At 33.5% G+C, this 13,508-nt stretch overlaps 1 protein-coding gene across 5 annotated transcripts in view; it reads left to right on the top strand.

Annotated features, from left to right (window-relative positions):
- LOC118200798 (four and a half LIM domains protein 2-like) overlaps positions 1–13,207 on the top strand; it is a 332,872-nt gene extending 319,665 nt beyond the window's left edge. For all 5 annotated transcript variants that reach the window (XM_085809013.1, XM_085809011.1, XM_085809012.1 and 2 more), the window contains one exon: positions 11,135–13,207. In XM_085809013.1, the coding sequence (XP_085665139.1) occupies positions 11,135–11,292 (158 nt within the window). In that variant the 3' untranslated portion in view covers positions 11,293–13,207. The remainder of the gene's footprint in view (positions 1–11,134) is intronic.
- The last annotated feature ends 301 nt before the right edge of the window (positions 13,208–13,508 follow it).

Here is a 13,508-nt window from a genome sequence, read left to right as displayed (position 1 = left end):
GCATTCTGCAGTTGTTTGGAACTTTAGACTATCAAATTTAATGTTTTTTCGAAATAAACCAATAAAATTATGCGAAATTCAAATTCGAGTGAGACCGAATGTTTCTTAGCCCCGAGAATGTAAAGCAATAAGCGGTTACATTTCAGTGACGGACTGATGAAACATTGGCTGCAATTTCAATATTACATCTAAAGTTTTTGAGCGTCTATGCAAAATTCTATCTGGTAAAAATTATAGCATTTGAAATATACATAAACATATATGTAGAAAGGAATTAAGCCCCCCCCCCCACACACACACAAAAAGACGAATAACTTTCGCTAAAAATGTTCAGTGTGTAAATGCGCAAATTTGAGAATTGCACTATTTGTGAAAAAATATCTTAGAGAAATATTTTTTATTATTACAAACGGATAATTTGCTTTTATTCCTATATGTGTAAGAATTTCCGAAAATTTGGAAATATTTTCATTATCAAGAAATGCAATATTTTATTAATTACTATTTTGATAATTATACATGCATATCTACTTAATTAATAATTCTTATTACAACGTATGCATTATAAAGGATGCTTATGTCATTTCTGCACATTAATAACGATTTTAAATTATTTTTTCTTGTATTATCTTAGATTTGTTATTTTCTAAAAATAAGATTCCTCTTGTTCTTATATTTTTACTTTGTATCTGATGTTCTGGAATATAAATTTAGAAATGGTTTTTTAAAAATATGTGAGATCAGCCGAAAGAATGCATTTACAAATGGAGAAAAATCATAATGAACTGAAATTTCCTTTAGAGTACTGGAATTGTCTCTAAAAGAAATTGATTGAAGGTGAGATATTTAATCTTTGTCAACAGAAACATAAAACAAATTTCTGTGGCTGATTTTTAATTCTACGTGCATTTGCAAGATAAAACTGGAGACTTTATGAAAGATTTGCTTCTTTGCGTACAGAATTTTTATCCCCGCTCTTGAAACAAACTGTAATTAATGCATATTTTACGTGATAATAATCTTTGGGTTTTTCTTCCTGTAGCTGTGTGTAGCTTTTTTTTAACCTTACATTTTAATAACATGCTTCAAAAACACAATTTTCAGATAAAATATTCCAAATTTATTTCAGTGTCTTTTCTGTTATTGGAAACTTATCTGTTGTCATTGGAAACTATTTATCAGAGGTTTTAAGAAACTAAATACAAAATAACTTGTAAAATTATTGAATTTCGGAGCGAAACTAAAATGATGCACAAAGAAGCCAGGAAAAGATTTTCCAAAGAAAGTGATGACTCCAAAATATTATAATTTGGTCGGCAATTTCAAAAACAATATACTTAATGATAAATCAAAGATGTTTTATAGGAAACACGATAATATTTTGAAAACTTAAATATTAGTGATAATAACAGGTAACAGAAGTCTGAATAAAATTTTATTAGTGGCCTGTCTTTTAAATACTTTACCGTATTCGATTTTACCCACAAAAGTGAGATGCCGTTTCTTTGACAGCTTTCGTCTACAAAGGGTGAAAATAACTTGGCTCATGTGCACAGTGATTTGGCACTAAAATGGAATTTTTTTTGGCTTCAAAGTCATCCAGGTGTATTGCACGTGTCAAGACAGTTGAAAAAAAAATAATACAATGTAAGGATATGAACTCAAAGGAACCTTAAAGTAACTAATAGAAATACAAAAAAAAGTTATGTATATCTTCTCGATCTTTCTGAAATTTAACATATATTAAAATTTTAAAATATGTCTGGGAAAATGTCGAAACTGCTCTCATAAAAAGTTATTTTATGATTTAACTTCAAAGCAAATAGATAAAAAATTTAAAATCTATATATTCTGATTATTATTTAATTCGCTGTATATTAGCTTCACATATTTGAGCATTCATTTAGGATGCTTTCGTAAAGTTTTTTACAGAACACCTTTTGTGTATTAGCGTTGATTATGCATATTATTTCTACGTACTTTCACATTATATTGCAATAATATATTGAACCTAAGACATGAGTATATTAATGCAGTATATTTTCCCATTTACTCTGCAATCCATATTCGTGCTTGAACCTCTTTTCTTTCTTACTAAAGCTTTTTAAATACTTTCATGTAATTAGAATGATAACAGAAATATAATAGCTGCGTGAGAAAGGCATAAAACAGTACTCGGTTAAATAAACAAAATAAATACTATGCATGCATGTTTTGACACTTTTTCTATGGTGGAAAAATATGTCTTTTAAACTTTTTATATCTGATTTGCATGTAATCAGTGCGGATTGTTTTGCACCAATTGTTACAAATGTAATATCAGATAAATAAAACAAAAATAATGTGATTTACTACAATGCTTGTTTTCATAGATACTTAGAGAACTACGTTAAATTGAAAGATCTCTATGATTGTTAACGAATGAAGAATTTTATACTATATTGAGGATAAACATTAATTTCAAAACATAAAACTCGTGTATTATTTCGCGACAATATTTCAGTTTTATGTTTGTGAAAGCTCGAAGTTTGCTTTCGCAGAAGTATTTGTTGACATCATAAATACAAATAGCGAGAATTTCTGTTTCCACATGCCTATGAAATTGAACAGTTAAAGGAAATTGTCTTTGCGTGATATTTAATTTTCCCCTTTTTTGCAATTTCAAAACTTACTTATCTCTTTTAAGTGATTTGTAAAATCAGCAAAACAAAAATTATTTTCACTGTTGTCATGCCATTAATCTCAAGAGAAGAAATTTTATCAGATAAGCTATATTAGTTTTCTAGCATTCATTCGGCCTTTTTTAGCTTCGGATGAAGGACATGTTTAATATTTTTTCTGCCTTTTCAATCTCTAGAGCAATATCTGTGAAAGCAACAGCTGAAATCTGTCATCATGGCAACGTTCCAGGTTCTTTTGTATATAACTATTTCTAGAATGTTTTCATTGGACCTTTTCCTTGTACTTTACTAGTATGATTTCAAAGAGCACATCGAGAGCTGAAAGTAGAATTTTTAGTTTCAGACTTTTTGTTTCTTAGCTACAACGTTTCATTTTAAATTTGTTAATAAGGTCTTTCCACAGAAGCTTTCCCACAGATTTTTTTAAGGTTCTTAATCAATTCCTATGTAAGAAAATTCCCACATTTTGAAGCTTCTCTTAAATTTTTGGTTTCTTAGCTTTCTAAAAGTTTCTTTTTAGTGTTTCTTAAGAGTGGAAATGGTGTAGGTTTAAAGTATTCAGAGAGAGCTTTAATAAATTGTTTCATTAAACGCAATATAATACATATCGATGACAAAATATTTTTTGCTTCATATCAAAACAGATAGACAGGGTTATAAATGGATTTTATGAGTCATTTTCGGAAAGGAGATGCTGAGCATGGTCGCATTTTTATAACGCTTTGTGAGCTATGCATGCAGATCAGTTTTCATGCCCAGTTCCATGCATAATTTCCCAGTAAATTTTAGAAGAAGCATCAACTAGAAGGTCATTTGAGGAACCCGTAAGAAATTTCTTGAAAGTGGATCTGTACTGAGTGTGAAACATTTCCGTAAGATGTCTCTTTTAAGAGCCGTCATTGTGGGTGATATTCATGAGACCCTTTTTAGATACTGGATATATCTGGAAGTACAGTTTTTTTTTTATTTCAGAAAGATGAATATGCCTCCTGGATTCGGTACAATAGGTCAGACAACAAAGACGCTGGATTAGTGTTTTTTCCACAGGAATCATATTTAAAAGCCTATCTCAGCCGAGATCTTCGGCTCTTACAAGTATAGACTACTATAGACTGAAGTGACAGAAGTCATGGGATAGCAATATGCAAATATACAGATGGCAGTAGTATCGCGTAGAAAATGTATAAATGCGAAGTGCTTTGGCAGGGCTTTCATTTGTGTTCATGTGAAGAGGCTTTGACGTGATTATGGCCGCACGACGAGAATTAATACGACGAGACTTTGAACGCGGAATGGTAGTTGGAGCTAGACGCATGGGTCATTCCATTTCTGATATCGTAAGGAAATTCAACATTCCGAGATCCACAGTGTCAAGAGTGTTGTGCCGAGAGTATCTAATTTCAGGCATAACATCCCACCATGGACAGCGCAGTGGCCGACCACCTGCACTTAACGACCGAGACCAGCGACGTCTGCGTAGAGTTGTCAATGTTCACAGACAAGCAACACTGCGTCAAATAACCGCAGAAATCAATGTGGGACGTACGAGGGACGTGTCCGATAGGACAGTGCGGCGAAATTTGTCTTCCTTGGGCTATGTCAGCAGAAGACCGACTCGAGTGCCTTTACTGACAGCACGACATCGCCTGCAGCGACTCTCGTGGGCTCGTGAGCATATCGGTTGGTCCCTAAACGAATGGAAAAACGTGGCTTGGTCAGATGAGTCACGATTTCAGTTGCTAAGAGCTGATGGTAGGGTTCGAGTGTGGCGCAGACCCCACGAAGCCATGGACCCAAGTTGTCAACAAGGCACTGTTCAAGCTGGTGGTGGTTCCATAATAGTCTGGGCTGTTTTTACATGGCATGGACTCGGTCCTCTGGTGCAACTGAACCGATCATTGACTGGAAATGGATACCTTCAGCTACTTGGAGATCACTTACAGCCATTCATGGACTTCACGTACTCAAACAACGATGGGATTTTTATGGATGACAATGCGCCATGTCACCGGGCCACAATTGTTCGCGATTGGTTAGAAGAACATTCTGGACAATTTCAGCGAATGATCTGGCCACCTAGATCGCCCGACATGAATCCCATCGAACATTTATGGGACATCATCGAGAGGTCAGTTCATGCCCAAAACCCTGCACCGTCAACACTTTCAAAATTATGGACGTCTATAGAGGCAGCATGGCTCAATATTCCTGCAGGGGACTTCCAACGACTTGTTGAGTCCATGCCACGTCGAGTTGCTGCACTTCGCCGGGCAAAAGGAGGACCGACAAAATATTAGGAGGTATCCCATGACTTTTGTCACTTCAGTGTAATGGGAACTTTTAAAACAAACTGCGTTCATAAACAATTCAAACAGTTTGGTACAGTTTAAAATGAACATCGCTGCCGCTATCGAGAATATAAATAAAGAAAAGCTCCAGTAAGGATATGACCGATTGTTTTAAGTTTTGCTAACAATTAAATTTGGTTTAAACACTATCTTGTCTTTCCTCTGATTAGCGCCATATTCGCTTAGATCCGAGAGTTATGCAAATAGGAAGAATGCGAATGTTTTTAGACTAGCAAGTTTTATCTATAACTCTTGCCTTATTTCATGAAGAGTTGCCTTCCTGTTGAGTATTATCCTCCCCGATCCAACTCTTTATGTTTGAAAAGAACGTAGTACTGAAAGTAGGCAGTGTCGAGTCCTGTTGCCGTCTGGGTGGTATGTGAAACCTGTCTGCATTTTATTAACATAAAGAACAAAATCAAGTGTTTTACTTAAAGATTCTAGCTTTTGATAATAATACCTTGTACAAAGGCAGATCGCTTGATTCTTACAAATTTATTGTCTCTAAGTAATAGACTTTTTTTAGTCTGCAGTTAGCGTCTTTAGTTGCAACTAACCACCAGGAGAGGTCAATAAAAGTTGTTGATTTTAATCTGTGTCTGAACGAAGCAGGATGATTATACACAACCATTTCTGAAATAAATCTCGCTTCTTAGGTGAACTATCAGTTTAACAAAATATTAAGTCCCATGGCTTGACGGAGTTATACACCATGGTGCCTGGGCTTATCGCTCTACCCCTTACCGAATAACGTTAAGTTTCGAAATTGTTTCTAAAATAACTTATGAGATATTTATTTCAGAAAAGAGAATAATAGGGGCCACTTCGCTAATTTACGAGCAGAGAACTGTTGGGCTGGTAATTACCCCATCACAGGAAAGAGCGAATCAAATTGTACCACAGATATACAAAAGTTACACAAGATACATAAACAGAACTCAGAAAGTATAGATAAACAATAATCAAATACTACATAGTTACATTATTTTTCAGTGACTAATCGCCAATTTAAAATGGTTATTGGCCTTTTGATTTTATTAGGATCATTAGAATCATAGTTGTAGATTTTAATTTTAGAATTACTTATTTTTTCCTGCCCTCACGGAATCTTTTGGCTAGGTGATAATAATGGGTTCTTAATTGAACATTTTTAAATTCCTTATGAATTACATTGTTTCGTATGTACCAGGGGAGATTAATTTATTTGCCGTATTATATTATTCTGGGCAGTTTGCAATTGCTTCCTGTTGGTTCTACATGAATACGGACAGGTATAAAAGATTCATGGGACGCAGAATGGATTTATTTAAATGAGTAATAACTTGGTATTAATAGAAAGACGCGGATTCTAGCAATTAAGGCTATAATCAAGTGCCTATCGAAACATCGATTCCTGATGGTCAGGAATAAGTCTTTCCTAAAAGAAATTTAAAGGAAACACCTCCTTTTCAAGTTTCAGCCCACCAGCGGCCGAGCGGTAAAATCGCTGCACGCTGGTAGTTCGGTCCGAGGTTCGAATCCCGCGAACGGGCTAGCTGCATGGGAGTTTTCGTGGTTTTCCCCATGTGTAACGTGTATACGAGCCAGTTTTCCTTAGAAGGTCCTCCACGAAGGCATCCCTCCCCTTAGGCAGATAGCTCTAGTGTACTTTGCCGTAATCTCAATAAACCAAAACCAAACCAAACCTTTTTTCAAGTTTCAATTGCCCTGCACCGTCTCAGTGACATACATTTTAAAAACAATCACACTGCTAAAGTTAGAAGATTTTCACTTTTTACTAGCAAGAAAACTGCGAGTTTTAGGTATACCATCCTGAGCTCGCATTGGTAATTTTCGAAATGTTAGCAAACAGAACTGAAAATTTCTAGTTGTATTATTGTTACATTTTTTATGAGTTGTTAACCTTCTAAATTTTGCTTTTGTCACAGCAAAATACGTAACATATCTTCCAAATCTGAAATTGCACTTGCAATAGAAAATAATAAATTTTTTCAAGTAACAGTTTTCTCTCGTGACTTACTCATATTTTTTCTAAATTTCTGAGACTTAGTTTTTCAGCAGAAACTGAGAATACATTGAGAAATGTTACCCGATATTTCTGTAGGCATACTATGAAACAGAAGCACAAAATGAAAATCTTGTGAATACCTTTATTAATTTCATCACCAATCCAATGTGTGGTACTTTTCTTTTTGTATTACAAGGCTTCTAAAAGAATTAACGCGTACCCCCTTCCCCCCAAATTTATTGCTGAATGAATAATCTCAAAATGTGCGCATTAAGTCTGTCTCGCAAAGTGTATATGTCCGATAATGTAAAAGGACTGCATGTCCTTAACTGAAAATTAGGAAACTTATCGACCTCGCTCTAAAACGACTATAAATAGAAAAGTGTGATCAAATATAATCATACAAAATAAGCTAATAAGAGTGAATCAACATCGAGAAATGCTCTAAATCGCAATAATTTAAAATTATGCTTTGTAAGGTATTATCTAACTCCTTTCTGCGTTCCTTAGCAGTGTAAGTGAAAGCACGTGCGGCACATAACCTGGAGGTCTCTTGACCTCCAGGTTATGTGTTCAAATCCCAGCAAGGGAAATGCGAATTCCTTCAATTTCTTTGCTTCGAAAAATTCTTTAAAAAATATTAAAAAAAAAAAACCTCTACAGTGATGTCCGAATTTAAAGGTGGTGGATGATAATCTGTCACCACCATTATTTGGCGATTGGGTCCCTTCATTTCCAGTCTTCTTTAAAAGGGGGGAAGGTTTTATAAAAGGTATTTTCTTCCTCCTTTCTGCTTGCCTTCATAGTATAACTGGAAGCAGGTCGACGTTTAATCGGATGTCCAAAGTTCGAATCCCGGCAAGGGCATTGCACATTTCTCACGTCTTCTGTTTCGAAAAAAACCTAATAACCCTACTGACCCTACAACTTCATCGGTTATAAACTGATTCTGGAATTCATTTCCCTGATAGAAACAGCCTAACAGATTCATTGTTTTTGTATTTTGTGGTTGATTTATGGTTAAAAGATTTGAGATAGTTTGATAAGATGTCAATGTTCTCACAACTAAGCTTATGTCGCTTGTCGTCTTAATACGCATATGTTCAAGTGCTGCACATAGAAGTTTATCTATGATTTATCTCACGAAAGCGTAAATAATTAATAACTTTTGAATAATATTTGTGAACTGATTGCGCATTTAACTTCGGATGATATAAAATCAGTAAATATTGTCCGTTTCTGGGTGGTAATTCACAGTAATTACATTATGCTGGCAAAATTTGTAACTGATTTTTTTTTTCTCTCGTCATTGCAATTTTACACATTTGAACTTGATTCACTTATCTGAGCTCACTACAATATTAGCCGAAGCATGTGCCTTCCAAATTAAGTTAGTAGGAAAACATGTCTTAAGTTCATTTATTGCTGATACATATCTGTTTACATTTCTAAGAGACTATTTATTCACTTGGACTGTCTCAGGACTTCATATAGACTAAACCGTCTGTATTCGTATGTGTCTGGTAATGGCGCCGTATTAAGTATATAGTTGTGGTGTGCTAACATCGTAACGTGTTTTAACATTTTATACCAAATGTGTGCTTATTTTATAGCAGTAAATGATAATACTCGTATATAGACATGTATCTACATACATTATATGCATTTCAGGCATGCACAAGTTTTGTGATGTTTGTAAACTTTATGAGTATCCTGATAGGCTTTTCAAATTTGTGAAGCTCCAAAATCTTTTCCGATGTATTTGTCGAAAAATAACTCTTCGAATGAATAGACCAGATTGTTTTGAATCCGCATACTTAAAAATGGTAACTGTACTTGACTCTAAAGAAATATTTCATTTTTGGCTATCTTTAATTCGATATGTCATATGCATTCAACTAGAGATTGGCCTAATGTGTAGCGCTTGGGATTGAGTGTTCATTTTTTAAAAGAGCAAGTCTTGCAGTCCTATAGTTAAATGTCATACAAATTATATAAAAGAATTTTTCCCCTTTTTTCAGAATAGGATTACACGAAAGCTTCTGGACACAAAATCCAACTTATTACAAGTGTTTGTAGAATATAAAATGCTCTTAGTTAAAAATGTGATTATCTAAGTAGGGTTTTTTTTTTTCAATATTTATATGTGAGATAGAGTGGAGTGAACCGTTTAATAAGCATTTTCTTTCTTCATTTATGTGTGAATAGAGAGGAGTGAGTTTTCTGTTAAGCGCTGTTTTCGACATATGTTTATGAGTTTTCCTGACGTTAAAAATAGGAAACTCCACGCTGCCATTGCGTATAGGTGGTGGATATTTAGATTACCTATGCTTAAATATCATTAAACAGAAACTGGATTAAACCAATAAATATTTATTACAACTACTAACCGATCATCTGTATGTGTTTTCCAAACTTACTTTCACTGCCTCTTTTATTCACCTTGCAACAATCTACAGGTCTTGATGGAATTATACCTAGTATTATTACACATTATTTTCAGAATAATTGTAGTTCGTTTAATTCTGCTATAAACAGGTATGCTTTGTTGTAGCGTTGGACTGCGAAACAAATTTACTGTGAATAATACAGTTTGTATCCATGATCGGGTGATTCTGAAAGTGTCATGAGCATAAATTCTTCACTTAATTTATTTTTAACAATTATTCGACCACGTATCGAATTGTTTAACAATTATTCGATACGTGGTCTGTTTCATGCTTATGCATTGCGTTTTTACACATCTACATCGGAAATCAGCTTCTTGTTAAATTGGTATTTCGGCTGTTAAATTGGGAGGGATACTTCACTAAAGTCTATGGATTTGAAATAAATTCAAAGAAAGGAATCAAACAAAGAACGTACTTGTTCGCCACAAGATGCTCTCATATTGAGATATTTCCATTACCAAGCTATTAAATTCATTCATGTCTCAACAAAATGGCCTGGCGGAAAAGTACCTCTATAAATTTCAAACTTTCTGCTCTCTTTGTATAGTCATTAGGATTATTTTTAGAAGCCAGAGAGATGAAAAGTATGCAACTGCCTTCGCCGGGAATCGAACCACAGACCTCTGGAAAACCGGCCCAGCGTGCTACCGTTACACCACGAAGGCACGCTAGGGAAGTGGGAGAAATACCTTATATAATCCCCTTTTTTAAGGGCGACTAGGGTTTTAGGAGACCTAGTCGCCAAATCCTGGGTGCGGAGAATCATCATCCACAACCCTTTTAGTTCCGGCGCCCCTTGTAGAGTCATTAGGTTAATTGGAAGCAGAAAAGATGAAAAATATGCAACCGTCTTCGCCGGGAATCGAACCACGGACCTCTGGAATACCGCCCCAGGGTGCTACCGTTACACCACGAAGGCACGCTAGGGAAGTGGGAGAAATACCTTATAACTTTATACATAGTGAATCACGTAGTTCACGTTTTCTTTAAAAATTCTTTCACAGTAAAAGTACGTTGTTCTTCAGCCTAAGATCTCATTGAAACTAAATGATTCGAATTTCGCTACAAGAATGAATTCCTACTTTCACAATATGTCTCGCATTTGTTTCACTTTTTTTAAGAAAATTTATGACCCTCATTCTTTGTCGGAAGATATTTTCTGCATACGAGACACAGATTTCCCTAATTACATTTGCACAAGATTTTGTGGTCAAGTTCTGCATCTCATTCTTATTTATTTAAGCGTGTCTGCGCTAAATAAAAATTGCAGAGTATTCGTCAAACGATCCAAGAAACTGCGTGGATAGACATGTAACATCTCTACATTCATAAGCTTTGAAAATATTTGATGGATTTCGATAAATAACCGCTCTAGATCAGTAATTCTAGTTTTAAAGTCGCATCTATAAAAGAATTAAAGTGCTTATTCTGAGTACCTGATTCTTTGCTGATTTAAAAGTATATTAACAGAGCATAGCATCTGTAACGAATGAAGATTTCCATAGAAAATCATTTATGCTCAATATTTTTGGATGTAGGCTGAAATATGCACCACTTGAGAGTTTTTATCTTGTGTTCTTTTATTCAGGGACATATATTAATTTTCATTCTGAATTAATGCTAATGATTATTTTTTGTATTTTTTAGGTATCGGCGGCACTCGTTTCATCTCTTTCGAAGATCGTACTTGGCATAATGATTGCTTTATCTGTGCTATGTGTAAAGCCTCTCTGGTGGGCAAAGGCTTCATCACTGACGGTCCTGATATATTGTGCCCTGAATGTGCTAAGCAGAAGCTCATGTAAATCCTACACCTTCAGCCTTAGAGGTCTAGCTTTGACTGTGCTCGGATTTCCAGGAACATCTGAGAACATGTCTATCACTAAATATTGCTGCTAATTGTAATATGGGTGGCTGTGCTGTGTGTTCAGCTTTGCAGTATAATTTTTATTTTTTACCTGCTACTGTTGGTGCTACAACTTCGTTTCGTACAAAGATCCTCTGAAAACTAATATAAACTGGAGAATGTTTCCTTCACTAATACTGAACCTTGAATTTTAATATTTGCTGCCGAATTTCTGACACTTCCTAATAATCAACATTAATATATGAAAGCGCCATCCACATAAGCAAGTTCTGCATGCTTGCATTTATCTCTTACTCATGCTGTATGTGTGCTTCTTTATTAGTAAATTAATTTTTAAATCTCAAGCTTATATAATCTATCCAACCAGCAATTTTTGCGAGGACAACTTATTTCCATAAGGATAGCTGTTTCGAAATGGAACTATAAGACTTTTTTTTATTCGAATGAGTGGACTTTATCAACCAATTAAAATGAATTTAAATTCCGGGGTTCTCGAGCTTGAAGTTTGTGGGAATGCCAAAAATAGATTCTAACGATTCTTCTCTTAATTCTTGAGTTTTCATCTACCATGTTTTAAAATATTTTCCACTTGATCAAGGTACTGAAACCCAAACAAGACAGAAATGCATAATACATTGTAGTTGGGACCAAGTTAATGAAAATTTGAGTTCTGCATTTATATTCTGTTAATTTTTCAGAAAAAAATGCTAATAGAGTTTTCCCATTAACTCTCTAAAAGTATTATTATTAATTGTTATTTCACTGCTTAAATATTTTATCTAGCAGTTGTTAATTTTCTTTTGAGATTTTTCATAAAATTTAAAACAAAATATGTTTTAAAAAGATTTTTCGAAATTTAGATAAAATAAAGTATGTCTTCAATTCCCAGTTTTCTTGGAAAAAATTAGCATTCTTATTGTCTATAACATTACAGATAAGTAAGAAATGTCTGTGTAAATGATTTTTTTACTCTATCTTTTTCTCAGATATCAATATACACTTATAAGAATTGTTCCATCTTTCCACCATGCTTCCCAAATGTCTTCTAATTTGAGAACCCCTTTCACTTTCATAGTCACGTGTTATCTGCATTAAAAGAAAATTAATGTTAAATTTATAAGTTAAGGTTTCTGAAATGGAAGACTAAAATATTTTATAGATGTACAAAACAGACTTATTACCTGTTTTATATTTTGATATGTTTTAAAAAGCGTAAAATAGTAGTCTTGATATCTTTCTTTAAAAATATGCAACTGTGTATTACTATTCAGTTTGAAAATTAGGAAATACTTTGCATTTTTTCTTTCTAATTAATTTTAATGCTGTAATTTAAAATTTATATTTTTAAAAGTATATAACTGTGTAACATATAAAAAGGAATTATTTTATTCCAGAACTTGTTTTGTCAATCATTTGTCTGACTCCTTTTGTATACTTTGTAAAATACTAAAAGAATATTTTTTAATACTTGAGAAAAATTAACACCTAAATGTCGAAACTTACAGATTTCTTGTGTTGTATCAATCTTTAACTCATAATAAATAAAAGTTGCATACTTGTTTTTAACAAAAAGCTTTAGGGTAGACACAATTCTGTTTTAATCTTTGCTTTTTTTTTTTTTTTTTTTTTTTTTTTTTTTGCATGTGCACCACAATGCAGTTCTAGCAGAAGCAGGTGCAGAAATTATTTTAAGTGCCATACGAAATATTCCTGTTCAAAATCTTTCACTCTAAAAATTGTATTTATTATGTTCATAAAATTAAATGAGAAGACCATGTTATAAAAATGATATGAGCTTTTAATTTTATTCTATTTTGAATTTCAAGTATCAAAATAAAAATATATTCCTTTCATTTAATGACTCTTTATAACATTTTTGAATTTTTAAACAGCGTGTTAAGCTATGAAACAAATGTCCCATTCTTTTTTCCGTAAAAGTTATACGAGTTGTCTGTTTGCGGAAAAGTAGGAGATTGGTAATCATACGATAATAAAATAGTACTTTTACAGCTATAGACATGATTCTGTCTTGATTTATATATATATATATAAATGATATATATATGATTTATATATATATATATATATATATATATATATAATGTTGTATGATCTTAAATCCATTTAGTGCGAATTCAAGTTATTATTACTTGC

The sequence above is a fragment of the Stegodyphus dumicola genome, chromosome X2, assembly GCF_044657685.1.
Source record: "Stegodyphus dumicola isolate Sdum_Otavi_A_Nest chromosome X2, ASM4465768v1".
Lineage (NCBI taxonomy): Eukaryota > Metazoa > Arthropoda > Arachnida > Araneae > Eresidae > Stegodyphus > Stegodyphus dumicola.
This window is presented reverse-complemented; position numbering and strand designations above follow the sequence as displayed.